General features: G+C 33.6%; 1 protein-coding gene across 3 annotated transcripts in view; it reads left to right on the top strand.

Annotated features, from left to right (window-relative positions):
• The first annotated feature begins 195 nt into the window (after nt 1-195).
• Nucleotides 196-18,627, top strand: part of LOC148599983 (activin receptor type-1-like) — a 40,539-nt gene continuing 22,107 nt past the window's right edge. The window contains exon 1 of one of the 3 annotated variants that reach the window (XM_088557293.1): nt 196-336. In XM_088557293.1, coding sequence (XP_088413419.1) covers nt 285-336 — 52 coding nt within the window. In that variant the 5' untranslated portion in view covers nt 196-284. Of the gene's footprint in view, nt 337-11,740; nt 11,884-18,073; nt 18,225-18,627 lie in introns of those variants that run through there. The other 2 variants (XM_088557294.1, XM_088557295.1) reach the window with 2 other exon arrangements.

The following is an 18,627-nucleotide window of genomic DNA, read 5'->3' as shown; positions in this document are numbered from 1 at the left end:
ACGCCGGGTATAGGAACTCGGAGTGTGCCGAAATGAACGGCTTAATTTATAGGAGAAAAAGATAATGGCTGTATGCTTTTAGATACAAAAACCGAAGTCAACTTTGCGTTTTTGTCCTTTTTTAAATAAACATTTATTTCACGTAGGCCGTTATGGCGCGTTGTTTCTTAGGTCATAAGTAGGTTTATAGTAAAATTACTGTGCATCGGAATAAATTGACGTCACGTGATCAAACACAAAAGGTACCTGTCATGGAGGCGAAAAATTGACCGAAATCAAAGACTATGGAAATAATTCGACTTGCACTGCTTCTTGGTATAATATGTCTGGTTGATGGTAAGTCACACTCTTATTTTGTCGACCACAACTTCTCCAGTTAAAAAGGGACTTGCTTTATAGGATGACTTGACTGTGTGTCTCATGTTCTGTCAACACGACTATACTATAACTTATCAGTGTTCGTTCGTTGTTTATAACAGCGGAAAAACTTAATACAAAAGATGTGAGAAATTGGGAAACATTTGTAGACTGTTCGACATCCATTTTCTTTCTGAATCGATATGGTGTAGCCTACAAGTACAGGGCAGTATGTTTGTTGGACACACTAGACTGATCAGACTTAGTGGCACCATTGAACAATATTTCATTTGATAAACAATATAGATTTTAGGGTAATGCATTTTATTGGGGTCAAGATGCTCTGTTGTGTGAATTATTTTAAGGTCAATGTAAATTATAATTTTTTTATACTGAGGTTTAGTCCAGATCATCATGACCTTATGCCTCACAAACATAGGGAGCTGACCAAGGAAAAAAAAATTATTCTCTCAAACGGCATTTTTATTTGGACTTTTAATGAAGGTTTTGTTCTACCGAGGCCAATATACCCTGATGACTGAAAATTATATGCTATAATGTACATGTACATGGCAGTTGTATGGGTTCTTGGAATTTTTATTCATACCAAATGTGAATTTAATCACCATAGAAACATGTAAGTTCAGATAAAAAGTCACTGAGGTTTTAAATGAACGACAAATTTTGGAAATGTGTTATGTTACATTTTAGCATCTAACATAAATTTGATGTTGCATCAATCCAGTTGAAATTACAATGAAATTGTATTCAATATCCTTGATACTTGCATTACTAAATGCGTATCTACATTGTACATGTACAATGTATAGTCAAGATTAAGATATACATGTACATTTTACATTGTACATGTATATGTATATCAAAAGATGTCTATTTTTTACTTAATTTTCTGTATTTCTGCATTATGATTTTTGATGCTTTGAGATAAGGATAGAGGAAATATAAAAAAGGTTTGGTAACTTCACAAATAAAAACTCACTTAAAGTTGGAAAATAAACTTTGATTTCATAGCAATTACCAACTAAATATTCATTTAAATCCAACTCCTTTAGATCCTCACCACAAAACAGAAAGGTACATGTGTAACTGATCAGAATGATCACATGATTTGATGACACCTTTGCAGACACACAGAAAGGGAAAGTTCTGAGCATTAAGACGTGCTTTTAGGGATCACAAATTAACAATTTTATACAATATTGAAGGGAATAAGCAAACTGTCAGTTACTGAGGTTGAAACACTTGGAGAGAAAAAAAAATGAATGTTTGATTTTAAAGGTTTCCTCTGGTATGGACATAAAGTAACTCTACTGCTCATTACAATGTTTTCAAACATACACAAATTAGATTGATTGATTGTTGGTGTTTAATGCTGAAGAGCAATATTTCAGCTACATTTAATACATGTATATCCAGATGATGAACATTAAATGGATGATAAAATGAACATAAAATGATGAAATGAGAAAAACATGGAATGGGACACAAGGATAATAGGGTCAACGAGTTTTGCTTGCCTCTGGAAATTGGGAGAGGTGGGTAGGGTGGGACAATTTAGCCTCCTGTGGCGAAGCCAAAGCTCTTCCTGAGGAACATAGCATCTTTCCCAACATGGTGCACAACTATATTTGCGGTTAGGTCTTTTGTCTTATGGCCTGACCACCCCAGCATATTTTTTATTCAGGATGACTGAGATCTACATTGTTGATATTATAATTATAGAAACTATGATGTTATCTAAACAGAACAATTACAGTACATTCACCATTGACTCACATGATGATTTTGAATGGACTACATGTTCATCTTACATGTACAGTGTACATACTATACTTGTAAATCAATTGTCTTGCAACAACAAAAATTGTTAGTTTAATATTTCCCTTTGAAGATATTCATACATGTACTATTTTTATTAGCTACATGTATATTTAGATACAAAGAATGTGATTTGATTTTTAATTGATAAATATAATGATAAAGACAATTTTCATTCTAAAAAATTCAGCTCCTGGTGAATGGATTGATTTTTAATTTGGTTACAATGTTTGCGGTCCTTAGTTTATAATTGTATAATACAGTCATCCCTGTTGTTGTCTGTAAACACTTGGTTTTCGGGCATTAACTTGAACATTAGTTTGTTCATCTTTATTAAGTTTTATAACGAGGTTCCTAACAACAAAAAGAGGAAGCTTGGTATTTATTTGGGGGTTATCAACATATGGCCCCCATAATGTTCTTGATTAGGAGACTAATAAGAGACCAAAACAAGCTTTTCATGGAAATAAATTTCATGAGTATACATGTACATGTAGTTATGATACTCTTTTCCACACTATTCTGTACCCCAAAGGTCAAAGTTGGATTCAGTTTTGGTGTTACATTGTATTTATGACTTAAACTGTTGAGGAATGAGCAAGGGACAAACTTTTTCCTGATGTCAAAGATAATACATTTGTAAGTACATGTGCATGAAGTAAATAGATTGCTTTGAAATTGTAACAAAAGATGCCATACCACCAAAGGCAAAGAAATGCTGGGATTTATTTTGTAGGTTATGACTAACCAATTATGGATTAGAGGTATAAAATGGACCTGAAACTTGCATTTTCCTAATGTTCAGACAATAAGGAGTTGTGGGGCTCTTTTGAATTAGTGAAATGATGTGTACATATCTTGTTTCGGTCTAGTTGAATACTAAACAGTCCTGTACTTGTATTATTATCAAACTAGTCATTTGAAGAAAAGGACTGTATTGTAATGTACAACACCATGCTCTACCCCAGAGAAAGGTTGGGGTTGATTTTGGAGGTTGTAACTGGAACTTTTATGAATTGTGGCTGAAAAGAGGCCACTGTTATAATGGTCAATTTCTTATAATGTTTCTGATCAGCGATCTAGGATTTTTAAAAATATAAGGTTTCCACAGCGAAACTCTAAATACAGATTAACTTCCCCACACTTGAAGGCTACTTTCTAAATTTGACAATCCTTCTACTCACCAAAGGGAAAGTGGGCGCATAATAATCAACTTTCCCACACCAAAATTGCACTTGCCTTAGGTGACGGGAAAGTAGAATCCTAGAACACTGTCTGATATTTAATTCCAACCAAATTCAAAGCTACATGTACAATGTATAAACAAGTTACAATGGTGTATGGCTCCAACTGCTCAGGGTTTCAAACCTGGACAAACTGATTTTTTATTTTGGTAATGTGGCTTAATACGTGTAGATGTACATTGTACATGTTCATGCATGAACACAAATGTATATTGTAAGCAAATTTGTTGGTATTCTACATGAACTACATTGTACATGTCATGTACTATATGTATATGTTTGCATGTACATGTACCTAGTGTGACCATGAGTGTAACATAAGCTTCATGTTTTATTTTTGTAAAAACTTGTATTAATGAACAAATTTTAAAAAGCCTTGGCCTAAAAATTGATTAGCATGTTCAAGATGTGTATGATATTCAACACTGATGCTTGTAAATGACACTTTGAAAGCTCCAATCATGTAAAGCAAATAATTTGTTGCATACTTTTTTGTCAAATATACCTGACCAAATTGCCAAAACCATATGGTAACTGACACACTAAGGTCAAATAGCCAGGGTATCACGATCTTAAATTTTTGGTAATAAGCAACTGCACAAATATTTGATGCAACTTGCTAGCACTTGATATGCTTAAAAAGTAGGATGTTTAAAGATATTGTTTACATGTTACACCTGCTTATTGGGGAAACTTGAGCTCAGTGCTTGGTGTAACTTCAATTTTTTTTGTGTTTTAATTTTTACACATGCTGTTTGAATTATACTTAATTTACATTCATACCATAATCATGAATTAAAGACATTATTAAAAGCCATGCCAAGTTACATGTATGATAGGTTAAAGGTCAGTTGATTCATTTGTACATTTGCTTTATGATTTTGAATATCATCATAAAGTTAAGTTTAGTTTTTCTGCTGATCTCAGTCACAGGTTTAAGTAGCTGTCTTTGTAAGAATCGTGCAAAATCTGAGAAATGTACTACACCCCAACAGTGTTCTCCCCATAATTTTCAAATAGCACAATGCTTACTTTCATAGTACAGCTCTTTTTGTCTACTTCCAAAATTATAGCAAAGTGCCCATAGTGCATTCTAACTAAAATTAATAACTGATAGTACAGTGCTAAGAAATAGCGCTGCAAAGTACAGTGCTATAATGGCTTGGGGAGAACACTGTCAAAAAAGGCTACATATTTTTATTTTTGTAATTAAGTTGGTTTATTTTTCTGTTTTATAAAGTGTGTAATTATTCATTAAAGTCTGCCCACTCTTAGGAGATAATCAACATTGAAAATCCAATAGATTCTATTGTATTCGAGTGTCATTTACAGAGTTATTTCCCTTAATTTTGAAATCTGCAATGCATTCTATATTATTTTTATGTCCTATGAACACAGGTTAAACAAAAAACTGAATGTTAGTTGTACACATACTTATATATTCAAAAAAAAAATCTAGGTAATGTTTGAAAACAGTGAACTCAGAATAAGATCGTCAACCATATTGTCATGCGTTTGTGGGTTACATCACGAAACTTGCTGTATCGCATCACAAATTTCATCACAGATCGTCATCATGGTCGATCACAGGACTAGCGAGTTTCGTGACCAAACCGTGATTGTCAATACAAAAATCAATCATGATTAATGCTGTCGCATCCATCACAGATTACGACAAATGTAAAAAACTTGCGGAAGTGGTTTTCATTTTGTAATCAGTGACCTAATACATTTTGTAATTGTGATTAAATGTTAAACCATCAAATTATAACACATTGATACATGTACATGTATGTATTTTGGTTTTACCCCTCATTACATGTGCTACCCATAAACATCAATATTTATGTTGATAATTTACATGTACAATGTATGATCTAATTATTTAAACTGATGTGTAAAAAATAAAACAGGCCATTCCAATGGCAAGTATACGTACATATATGTATATACATCTTGATAGAAAGTTAACCCCCACCTGCACCTCCTCCGTAGAAGTACATGTTGTAGTGGTGCTACAGTGGTACACCGATTAGCTATCATCTTTCTGAATGTTATATCTCAGTAATATTTCTTCCTCCAATCTCCTCCATGGAAGTAGTGGTGCTACAATGGTACACCAATTAGCTATCACCTTTCTGAATTTTATATCTCAGTATAAGTTAAATAAAATCTTCTGTCATTTCACACTCCAGCTGAACAATTTAAATTTTAACTCCTATCAGTGAACATACTAGAATCCTATAAAGTAATTAATTTTTAGAGGCGTGATTTTTACAAGATTTTTCATTGACTTTTTACATGGAACACCTGGGGTTTGGTTAAATACAAAACATTCAGGGTGACATCTAAATTGAATAAGACCGAATTTTTTTGTAAAATCTCCACGATGAACTTGTTTTCTTTACAATTTGACAAATATGAAACATGGCGGAAAGAAGCAGAAAAGTGCCATAACCATTGCCTTTCACTGATGCGCATATAATCTGATTATGGCAAAATTCAACCAATTTTTATTAAGGATTAAAATTTTTCATTGAAAAGTAAAATTTTGAATTTTTAAATTTAGAAATGGAATAATTACGTGTAGATATAGTAATGTCTGTCTAAACTGAACCCATTTTGGACTGTAAAATTGGATTTCTTTAGACAGGTCACAGATTGTTTACCAAGGTTTAAAATTTGTTTGTTTGTTTGTTTGTTGGGGTTTAACGTCCGAGCAGCAATATTTCAGCTATATTCAGACGATGAACATGAAATGGATGATAAAATGAACATGAAATGAAAAAAAAAAAGGATGGGACACACGGATAATAGGGTCGACAAATTTTGATTGCCACTGGAAAAAGGGGGGATGGGTAAGGTCGGGCAATTTAGCCTCCTGTGGCGGAGTGCAAAGGTTCCTACTCCTACCGAATACCACAGCAGGGTTCTTTAACGTGCGAGGAACGTGGCATCTTTCCCAACATGGTGCACCACTATGGTTTGCGGTCAGGTTTTCCGTATTATAGCCTGACAACCCCAGCATGTAACACGCCAGGGGTACCCCATTCCACCACCTGGGGCACACATCCCAGTTGCTTTGTGGGCAGAGCACCTAGCCCCCGGCTAGGTTTCTGAGCACTATGTAGTGGCCTATTACGACAAGCTTAGCGCTGCTGCAGGCCTATTCTTTTGACACCCGGACCTGCACAGGGCCCAAGGTTTAAAATGTACATGTACTTACATTGTAGGTCTCACTAATCACTCGCTGGTCAAACGGCCACCCCTATGTAGTACCAAAAACACACTGAACCTAGAAATATGCGTTGTTATTGCATTATTTGTGTGTATTCTGATCAAAAGTAGTCAAAATAAATCTGAGAATGTGTACTTTAAAATCATATTTGTAATTTACTACAAAAGTGTATGAATATTGTTTACATGTGTAATTTGCCTCCATGCTGTCAGTTAGCAGAAAAGGTAAAAATGTTGATTTTCAGTATTTTTTTATGCATGTAAATTTTGTGAAGAATTTCTATGGTCATCATACCTTTAGAATAATGATTTTGAAAGCCTTATTGTTCCAAGCTCAGCAATGGTATGCAACGGTAAGGTGTCATTTGTTCTGGGAATTCACAGTGAAACATTGAAAATTACTTGTTTAACATGTAAAGTAATGGAAACTTTAGAAGTGGTTAGTGAGACCTTACTACTTTAATGATTAACATGTACTTGTACCAGTTACATGTATGTATCTTCAGTTTTAATTCTGGCTTTTTTAAAAAACAAATACTCCTTCTTTTATTGTGAAAAATGTCAGATTGGGAAATTTTGAATAACTGTACATGTACATGTACATTGCACATATACACAATCAAGAGTTTTAATTTTGTTAGAATTGTTAATTTTATAATGGGTAACACAGGAGAACATTTGAAAACACCATATAATTCAGCACTATTTGGTTCTATATGGGAAAACATTTGATCTTATTTAGAATAATTTTGAGTTTTAAATTTTTCTAACTGATTGGGAAATTTACAAAAGGGGAACAGCCTCATGAACAAAATCTCTTTGGGGCATTGTGGTAGTAAATTGAGAAGGGAAAATGCCATTTAAGGAGGTAGAGCTAGGGTAAGGGACAAAAATCTTACAAATCATTGGAATGTTTGTACTCTGCATTTTACATCAATCCCATGTAAGCATCAAAGTAACTTGGTCTGATTTCATTCTGTTTCAATTGAAAGCTTGATAGGCTTTGGCAAAATTAATGTCACTAACATACATGTATCACTGTTTTCAAGAGTTATGTCCCTTACCCTTGGTCTACCTCCTTAAACTACAATGTAAGGCAGAAAGTTGTTCCTGATCATTTATTACAAAAGAGGTCTTCATCTTGCAGGAGTCAGATTGGAAGGCAAGCTTTAATTGTAGGTACATTTACTTGCAAGAATTAGGCAAAATGGTGAAAATCAGAAACATGCATCAGGATAGAACGTTAAAAGTTGTCCTGGAAAAAGTGAACCATTCATGCAAGTAAAAGTTAAGTTATACTTGCCTGGAGGACAAGCAAATCTTATTTATTTTTATGTCTTTATATTTACTAAGGACAATCTAGGTCCTGATCTGACATTATATAACTTCACTCAACTTTAGTCTCTGCATCGCTGGATTTGCTCAGAATTTTTTTCAATAGAATGTTAGAAACATGAGATAGGTTTTTGACAGTGTAATGGACCTTGAATTGTTTATTTTCAGTGCATTGCAATGAAATTGTAACTCAGTTTTCAAAAATGATACTGAAATATTGTCTTTTTATACGCCCGTCTATATAGAAGGGATGTATTATGGTATTCCGTTGTCCACATGTCGCACGATAACTCAAATTCGCTTTTACGGATTAAAATGAAATTTTAGCACAATATTAATATTAACAGAAGAAAGCTCCCTTTCAATTTTGAAGAATTTTTTATTTGTCGCTCCAGAGTACGGAACTGTATTCACTTAAAAATTTATATTGTTGTCAAATCTGATGTAATAACTCAGCTGTACTGATACTATTCTTGAAATTTTGCATACAGTTTTACAGACATGCTAGATTATGGTTGTATAATGGTATACCATTGTCCGTCCATCCGTCCATTGGTCCTTCCGTCCATCACTCAAATTCGCTTTTACGGATTCAAATGAAATTTTAGCACAATATTAATATTCACAGAAGAACGCTCCCTTTGAAGAATTATTGATTTGTCATTCCAGAGTTACGGAACTTTTTTCACTTAAAAATCTATGTTGTTGTCAAATCTGATGTAATTACCACGACATAAGGTTGCTGCTTACTTACAGTTTTTGAAAAGCTGTATTATAGTGGGACTAACAAACAACTTCAATTCTACAATAGATTTGATTTTTATGAATACTGACAATTATCGGAGTGGTACCCTAGAAACTTATTATTCTGACCACAAGGCAATATGGACTTCCTTACAGTAGAAGTAGAAGGAATTGTACTATTAACTGTAGGTCTTACCTCATAATAATATTTTTACATAATGAATTATTTGTCCAGTTTTCAAATCTGTAGTTTGTTAAAGTTTTATCTAGTTCAAAAACAAAGAATCCCTTTTAAATGCTATTGTATACTTTCATCATGTCAAACAGTTGTAAGATCATTTATACTTTTTGAATAACTGAAGAAAAAACTTTGCTCACTATATATACAGACTAATTTTTTGGTAATCAGAAATCAGGTTATTGTTTTCTAAAATTTATACCATCAGCTATTCTTATGGACGGACGTATCTTGCGCTCTTCAGTGCAGCTGTTTATTATTTCCTGATTCTGATGGTGCAACTTAAGTCAAATGAAACTTTCAAAATCATGGTTTTTTTTTAAACTGTGTTTTACTCACTGTCCGATTCTAACAGAGACTGACACTTAAGTTACATGTACCACAGTAATTCGCCCCACAGCAAAGCTCTCTATTTTCGCAACCTCCTATACACAGTACAGTGTTTAAAAGTTTTATGGTCTGGATTGAAAATTGTGTAGTCATGGGATCAGATATTTACAGAAATAATTTTTCTCACCAATACTTGGATGGGGTTACATGAGGGTTAAGAACCCTTAATCTGGTTCACACTAAATGTGATAAGAACCTATTAGGATCCACTTACTTTACTTGGAGACCAAGAAATTCAATTTAGAAACACTTTCATCACTGCTTTTTATTTGAAATTTGTAGATTGGAAAGTATGTTTTTCTTGTATTTTGACAGTGTTTAGACAGGGATTAATGGAACAGTTTTAATAAGTTTTATTGATATTAGAATTAAAAGTAAAATCATGAATATTTATTCAGCGGTTTAAATCCAGGTGTTCATGTTGAATAGGGTCAGGCTAACTACCACAAAGTATCATTTGGTTAGTAAAATAAGAAAGGCCAAGCCAACATTTATTATAGGTTTAAATATTGGAGATTTCCTGAGACCAATTTAGCATGGTGCTGAACCATGCTGCCTTCATTATAAATTTTACACTGTGCCCCAATTGGCCTAATCCAGCTTTCAGTTGTAGTTTTATTTTGTAATTTTCTACCTTGACATTTGCAATTTTTAAATATAAATGTATACAAATTGTACTTCTATAGTGTTGGCTCCCTTTTATTATACTTTTACAATATCTTACTAAGATGAGGTTATTTGTTATAGGTTTTATAATTAAAAAAAAATGCACAACAGTTTAGTGCCCTCAAAATACATAAAGCCCCAGGCCTTCACAAGTTTTTGGGGAAAACACTATGTTAAGATTTGTATCTTTTCAAATTTATACAAATAACATTATTATATAACATGAAATATGTACATGTACATGTATTTGTTTGCACATAAAGTCAAAATTACTGTAAACCAACAAATTTTCGTGAGCGATTTTTTTTCAAGACTTTTGCAGACGTAGAATTTTCACAAAAATAAAAAGTTGCGAAAAAGCATACTTAGGCACTATCTTTATATGTTCAAGCAATTATTTGATTAAAAACACGGAAATAAATCTTTCCTGGACAGAAAACTGTGAAAAAAATAGTGCATGTGAAATTGATTTTTAACACTATATAATGCATATCAATTTCTTAAATCCGCAAAAATTGATACACGCAAATATACTCACTTGAGAGAATCTGAGAAAATTGATACACGCAAATATACTCACTTGAGAGAATCTGTGAAAATTGATACACGCAAATATACTCACTTGAGAGAATCTGTGAAAATTGATACACGCAAATATACTCACTTGAGGGAATCTGTGAAAATTGATACACGCAAATATACTCACTTGAGAGAATCTGTGTAAATCAGCAATTAATACGTTTACAGTTGTTGCAAAAATAAGTTGGTTTACTGTACATATATATAGTTTTTTACTGTTAAACTGTCCAGAAGTGAACCAGTTTAATTTTGAATTATTTTAGTAACATTTAGTTGTTCAACTTGCACATGACATGTACATTATAATACAAGACTTACATGTACTAGTACACCTGTTCGATGTTCCCAGTTTTTAGTCGAGACTCGGTTGCTATTTATTTTTATTACTTCGTGCACTTTATATTGGTTCAGTTCTGTGTTTAGAATGTGTTTTTCCCTGTTCAGCCTTTATTCTTGGATTAATATACAGTTATCTTTTGATTGTCATTTGTAAATCTTGGTTCCTTTGATTTCCCTTCGATAAAAAATAAAAACACTTAAGTTTTTTTTTTTATATTTGGCCTAAGTGCAAACAAATTATAATTGCCACCCAAGTATGAATAGATTCTCTGCTTGGTCATTGGTGTTTTGTCTAATGTCATGATCAGAATGAAACTTTCAACCCTTCTTTTATTTACACACTTCAGAAACTTTCATTTAATCCCAAAATTCAACATGAAGTTCCTCACATCATGGTTTTGTGAAGTGTAGATTCTCTTTATAACTATGATAAAGTGTTGATTTATTTGGATGCACAATTCAAAAGTTTAAATAGTTTTCAATTATTACTGTGGTACCACAGCTGTTGGATTAAATTTAAATGTACATTTCCTCCGAATATAAGTGACACCTGGAAAAATAAAATGTAAATTTCACAGTTGTATAAAATTGTTTGGGAATGGAATGAGAGTACATCATTTTAACATTTTTTTTCTTGTTGAATCTAGAGTTGATGTAGTACACAGCTTGTGTGTTTGAATGAATTGTGGTATTTTTGTTTAGACATTCTGTAAACAAAACAACTGCATTATGCATCAACATGCATTGGTTTTGTAATATGGTACTTTATTACATTTGCATGTGTGAAAATTTCTGAGTCAGATTTTTGTGCATGACGACAATTTCACGCTCTATACACTGTGTGTAGTAATTGGAGATTATTGGTGATTCTTTTAATTACATTTTACGTACAGTAGTTAGAGATTTTGGATTCAGGTAAGCTAGTTAAAGCTTTTTTTTTTCACATATTTTTGTATTAGTTTTTTTTTAATTAACACTCCAGCTAAGAATAATGCAAAATGTCATACATAGTTGGAAAGCCTACATATTAAAAAAAAGAGTTGTTTTGTATTGAAGAAGGATAATAGTCTTTTATCTGTGATATTTGTAAACAGTTCTTATAATGCAGTGTTTTTAAGTAGCACTCCAGCTAAGAATCATGCAGAAAGCCTACATGTGCACATGTTTTTATTTTTGATATTGTGCAGTGTTGTAGGATTTTTCAAAATTTTAAGTTTCCACAAGAGGAAAACTAATTGATTAACTGGAAATTTGCTTACCAAACTTAATAAATCCTTTAAAAATTCAAGCCTTCTACTTGCCAAAGGGAAAGTGGGGCATAATAGTCAACTTACAACAAGGTATTATTTGAAGTAGGAATTATTTTTGATTTAGAAAATTTCAAAAAAATAATTTGTAAATCTAACCCTTACTAAGGGTATTAGTCATGTCAGCATGGCTGAGGGGTAAGGTTAACCTTACTCAGGGTATTAGTCATGTCAGCATGGCTAAGGGTTAAGGTTAACCCTTACTCAGGGTACTAGTCATGTCAGCATGGCTAAGGGGTAAGGTTAAACCTTACTCAGGGTATTAGTCACATCAGCATGGCTAAGGGGTAAGGTTAACCCTTACTCAGGGTATTAGTCACGTCAGCATGGCTAAGGGGTAAGGTTAGTAGGATAACAAAAGGCAAGGAAAACTTACTTTATTTATGTAACTCCCTTTAGTTATTACCAAATGACTAACCCCCTTAGTAGGCGTAACAGATTTATAAAAAAAGAAAAAAAATCACTTATTTATTTAAGCTCAAAATAATTCCAAATTCAAGTAATATATAATGAGAATAAGGGTGGTGTAGATATCAAAGAGACAACCCCACTGGGATGAAAATATCAGTCCAAGGCCACCCATTGGAAATCCTTACACCACAGGGCAGGCTGCAGCTGGCCCCAAAACATCATTATACAAAGTTACAGCAGAACAGTTGTCCCTATATACTCAAGTAACTTAAAAATAAACTGCAGGTGAAAACAAAACAGGACATACAGAGGCCAGAAATTCATAACTTGGGACAGACGCTAAAAATGTGGCAGTGTTAAGGTACTTTGGCGTAATCATAAGCCTCGGTCCCCCTTGTTTGTACTTGTCCAGGATGCCTGGAAAGTTGGACCCTGTTCGGTTTTTTTAAAATGTTACAGTTAACAGAAATTACTTGTAACTTGGTTTTTCCTATAGTCCTTGGTCTTAGAAAATACATGTACAAAATGTAGAATGTATTTACATATAATTGTAAATTTAGGGTGATTACTCTGTAAATGGAATACAATATAACTGTTGTATTTTCAAACTGAACTATCTCATGATCAAGATCAAAACCATTGGAAAAAATTATTTTATATACATTTCATCATATACATATACATGTACATGTCGACCCACACAAACAGCTTAAAATTAAGAAGAGAAAGTTTGCGGCCTTTTTTGGAGTGTACATGTATTACATATTACATGAAATTTGCATGATTCTTACGAAGACTGATATACTTACATATAAGAGGCAGTCCATGTAAAAATCAGGCAGATCCTATGATATGGGTGACAGAGGGTCAATTTTATCCCACTGAATATTCTGTTCCTTTGTAATATTTATATCATATGTATATTAAAAAGTATAAATACATGTATTTTCTTAAATCCACAATGGATGGCTCATAAAATGAATTTAAAGTTTTCTGACTAGAAAACAATATTCTACAGAAAATAAAGAGTTATCTCCCCTTTAATGAATTTCGTTGCTTTCTTTGCCATTTTGTATGTAGGGCACTACAAAGTATTGGCATTTCCTCCAATATCTTGCTATTTTCTCAATTACATGTGTACATGTACCTTTTGGCATTCAGGGCAGTAACAAAGGATTGACACTTCTACCAATCTCTTACCAGCTGAGTGTGATTGATTTCATCAGTTTCCCTGTGAATTTAAGAATGATTTAACAGAGCTTGCCGAAACTACGCAGACTTTGTATCGCACTAGAACTCTTAACAAATAGGCTTCCGGGAACAGGGTTATGTTTCTACAAGATTGAAGTCATCACTACAGAAGTTCTATGGTCGTCATCATGAACTCGTGGATCGTTATGGTGTATCCATCTGCACCATGAAAACAGATTTATTCAATGGGTCATAGTTTTCCTTGCCTCGTTTGTCTACCTTGGACTTGACTTTTTATGAGCAACTCGGTTGGTGTTTCGAGAATAACAGAGGACGCTTACCCTACCGGTGCACCTGGTCCATGCTCCCAGTTTTTAGAGTCCGAGTTGCTCATTTGCTTTTGTTACTTTGTATGTATGATTTTAGATACTGTATGTTTGTTGTGTATGTCTGTTTTCCATGTCGGGTCTTTGTCCCTGGATTACATTCTTTTGATTACCGCTATAACCTTGGTTCCCTTGATTACTCCTTAACGAAATATTTGTACAGAATTACATTTGTACACCTTAAAGGAAATCTGAATGGGTACTAGCATTTTTTTTCTAACCCTGAAAAAGTTGAAAATCAGTATTCTGACTTACATGTACACTTAAAAAAGAAATAATTTTTTTGACCTCAGTCCAAATACTTCAAACTGTGAAAATGAAATATAATCTTGAAATTAAAGTTTTTTTTTAAAATTTCAATAATAGTAAATGTTTTGATTTTTAAATTTCCTCCCGAAGTTTTTTTTTATTTTTGTCATTTTTTAAGGGGGCAAGAAGGGATGAGAATCAACTTATTTATTTTTTGGCCTAACTTTGATTTTTTAACACTGAATAAACTAGGACAGTGCTGGTTTTTTAACAAGATACAACAGATGTTTTAGGAGTGGTACACTCTACTTGTGGCTTGTCCCGAATTTCAAAACACAATACTCTTAAGAATCTTTTCAATTCAAAATTTTCTGCGTAGTTAACTAGAGGGCCTAGGTTTCTACTTTGATCTGAGTGGATGGGAATATTCAGAAATACAACATAAAAAAGTGTTTACACTTTCTGTAGCTTCATAATTGATTTTTAAATTTTCAATATCGAAACTTTCTCAAGTGGTTCTAACTCAAGTTTGACACATCAATTACGTGTATTTTAAACTTCAAATAGAAGATTAGCAAATATGGTTGAGAACTGGACAATTTTATTTGCAAAATATATGCAAATAAATACTGGAAAGCGAGACTAACTAAATTTTATGCTTTGAGGTGAAAATAGGGAAAATTTCAAACTGGTTTTAATTTTAACTAATCTGCATTGATGAAAAATACAGAACATTTTGATGAAACATTATCATTGGATATTGCAGGAGTAGACTGAAAGTAGCAGATCAATGTGAGGAATGGGGGGTCCAGGGGTTTGATGTGAGGAAGTGGGGTCCAGGGGTTAGGTGAGAGGAAGGGAGGTCCAGGAGTTAGATGTGAGGAAAGGGGGAAGTCCAGGAGTTAGATGTGAGGAAGGGGGTCCAGGGGTTAGGTGTGAGGTAAGGGGTCCAGGGGTTAGATGTAAGGAGGGAGGGTTCAGGGGTTAGGTGTGAGGAAGGGGTTCAGGGGTTAGATGTGAGGAGGGAGGGTTCAGGGGTTAGGTGTGAGGAAGTGGGGTCCAGGGGTTAGATATGAGGGAGGGGGTCCAGGGGTTAGATGCAAGGAAGGAGGGTCCAGGGGTTAGATGTGAGTAAGGGGGGTCCAGGGGAAAGTTGTGAGGAGGGGGAGGGGTCCAGGGGTTAGATGTGAGGATGGGGGTTCCAGGGGTTAGATATGAGGAAGGGGGGGTTCCAGGGGTTAGATGTGAGGAAGGGGGTCCAGGGGTTAGAACCTCCCCTTTTTAATAATTTAGTAGAATTAAGGCACAAATGTGCATATGATAGCCTGAGCTCCCCTTTTTTAGAAAATCTTTTGATTAACCTCTGGCCTGAGATAGAAAATACTGGGCTATAAGAGTAAAGATGCCTATAGTTATGAATATATGTACAGTTTTCCAACCAGTCATTACATGTATTACATGTACAATATATGCATGTAGAAAAGATGCCTATACATTTGTAGTTATGAATACATGTACATGTGCTGATGTCTGATTAGTTTCTACATGTATATACATGTACATGGAGAAAAGATGCCCATAGTTATGAATATATGGGCAGATCTTTAACCAATTACGACATGTACATGTAGGAAAGATATGTATAGGTTCATGTATGCATACTTGTGGAGTTCTCTAACCAGTTACTACATGTATGTACATGTAAATGGTGCCCATACAAAACGTAGTTATGGATACATGTGCACTTCTCTGACCAGTTATTGTGAAAGTACTTTAATTGGTGGATACCAATTTTAATGGATAAAGAAAGGAACACATGTTGATAGATTCTTGAATTCATGGTTTTAAGGTTTTTAATGCACCCATCAAAGTAAATCTTTTTCGTTGTGAACCAAATTTCCTAGTTTGGCCTACCCATAAAAAACCATGAAAATTAGTTTCCCACCAACAATAGTTTTTTACAGTACTACATGTATGTCAATACTTCATGTACACTGTCACAACTACATGTATGTCAGCACTACATGTATGTAAATGTAGAAAAGATACCTATAGATATGAATATATGTGGAGTTTGGTGTTCTTCCCAGGCCATTAAACTTTGCAGGGCTATGATTTCTTAGCATTGCGCTATCAATAATTGATTTTAGTTAGAATGCACTGTAGGCACTGTACTGGATGAAGGCCAAAAGAGCCGTGCTATGCCAGTAAGCACTGTGCTATTTAAAAAATATGGGGAGAACACTGCAGTTACATTGTATTTACCCATGCCATTTCAAGTCAAGGTATTTCATAAATTGTTAGACAATCAATGCAATTTAATTGTCTGGAATCAAAAGATCATTTTACAGAACATTTTGTCATGCTGCATGTACTTGTGATAATTGGGTTTAGGTCTTAATTCCTTATGGCTGACTGGATTTTTAAACTATTGTGTTCTAATTCCATATGGCTAACTGGACTTAATGGTGCAGTACTATTTCAAAGTTAGACAACAAATCCTTTTTAATTGTCTGGAGTCAAAAGATCATTTTTGTCATGTAATAATCACTTTTGGCCTAGTGTGTTATGATTCTATATAGCTTACTGAATTTTGGTACAGGTCAAAGTTCAGTTACAATAGAATGAATTGATATGAAAAAAGTAAGTTATCTCCCTTTGTGAACAAATTGTAATGCTTTTCATATACTGTACATGTAATTACTGGTAAATAGAAATGAATATTTTGACCCCTTAAAAGTCAATAATAATTATTTTGGCCTACACTTCCTAGAAAATAAATAAATTTTCTGACCTCAGTCCAGATACTTTATACATTGACATGGTAATAAATTATCTTGATCAATTATTATGAGAGTGAAAAAAAATATTGGACTCGCAAAATATCAAAAACAAATATTCTAACCCGGTGAAATTTAACAGTCCTCCTCAAAATCTAATAGTTGTCCCCTAATAGTCTTGTTTAGGCAGTTGTTTGGTTAAATCAGGTTCAGTTAAGATAGATTTCACAGTACCTTATTTAAGGCTTTACCCAGTAGGGAACCTCAGTTAATTTTTCCTGTGCTTATTCAATTTCTATTCAGATGAAGTATCTATTTCTTGTCATGGATTTTCATTGTCCCAAAGTCAATAGACATTTACAATAGCTAATTCAATTTGGCTCTAAAGAAAAGGAGTTTGTTTTAAGAGCACCTTCTTCAAATATTCACATACAAAGATACACAACTAAAGTTTGAAATTGACGACTAACAATAGCTTGGTGCCAGAAAGACTAGCTTTCACAAAACTTCTCAAGAGCACTATGACACTACATCGTGTTAAATTTGAGAAGCTTCATGATAATATAATGAGTGTTGAGAAATCTGTAATTTATTGGGAATTAGTTTGCTACTCATCTTAATCAGTTAAAAAAAGCAAATTATGTATTAATTCTAAACCAACCCATGTGAATTTGTATGCATCATGTTTTTTATACTCTCTTGAGTATTGTGCAATCTGAAGAAAAGGGGGTGGAGCTGATTACCATAATGTTTACAATAGTTGGGAGAAAATTGCTGCATTGTGGTCCAGATTTATCATGAATTAATTCAGATTGAGGGAATTAAAATCAAGTCAGGATGTATAGATCATGAAATGCAAGTGAAATTTGACTGAAATAGTTGGTTGCTTTATAGCACTATAGATTAAACTGTGAGTTCTATTCATATAGAAGGTAAGAATGGCTTGTAAACACGATTTAAACATGCACACTGTACAATATATCTAATTAGTATTTTTTCTGGTTTATGGGAACTACAATTACATGTACATGTACATGTACCTCATAACCAAGCTGTCCAGCAGTCAGTTTGGCTAAAATTCCCTAAAAAACTTTTAAATTTGTTGAGAATTCCTATAAAAGTCCTTATTTTCCTGTGAATTCCTAAAATTTCATGTAAATTCACAGCTGTCTCAGGAGTTTCGAAAATTATCCTTGCAGGTTTTTTTTCAATGACTGCTTGTTTTGTATTTAAGACAGTGCATCCTTATTGTCTATAAAGGTTTTCTTCATCCCACTCATCAGGTGTCCTGTCAGGAATTCACATAAGAAATGAAAGAAAGATACAAAATTTTCT

Source organism: Perna viridis, chromosome 13 (assembly GCF_037379345.1).
Source record: "Perna viridis isolate PV_CMFRI_1.1 ecotype Kerala chromosome 13, ASM3737934v1, whole genome shotgun sequence".
NCBI lineage: Eukaryota > Metazoa > Mollusca > Bivalvia > Mytilida > Mytilidae > Perna > Perna viridis.
This window is presented reverse-complemented; position numbering and strand designations above follow the sequence as displayed.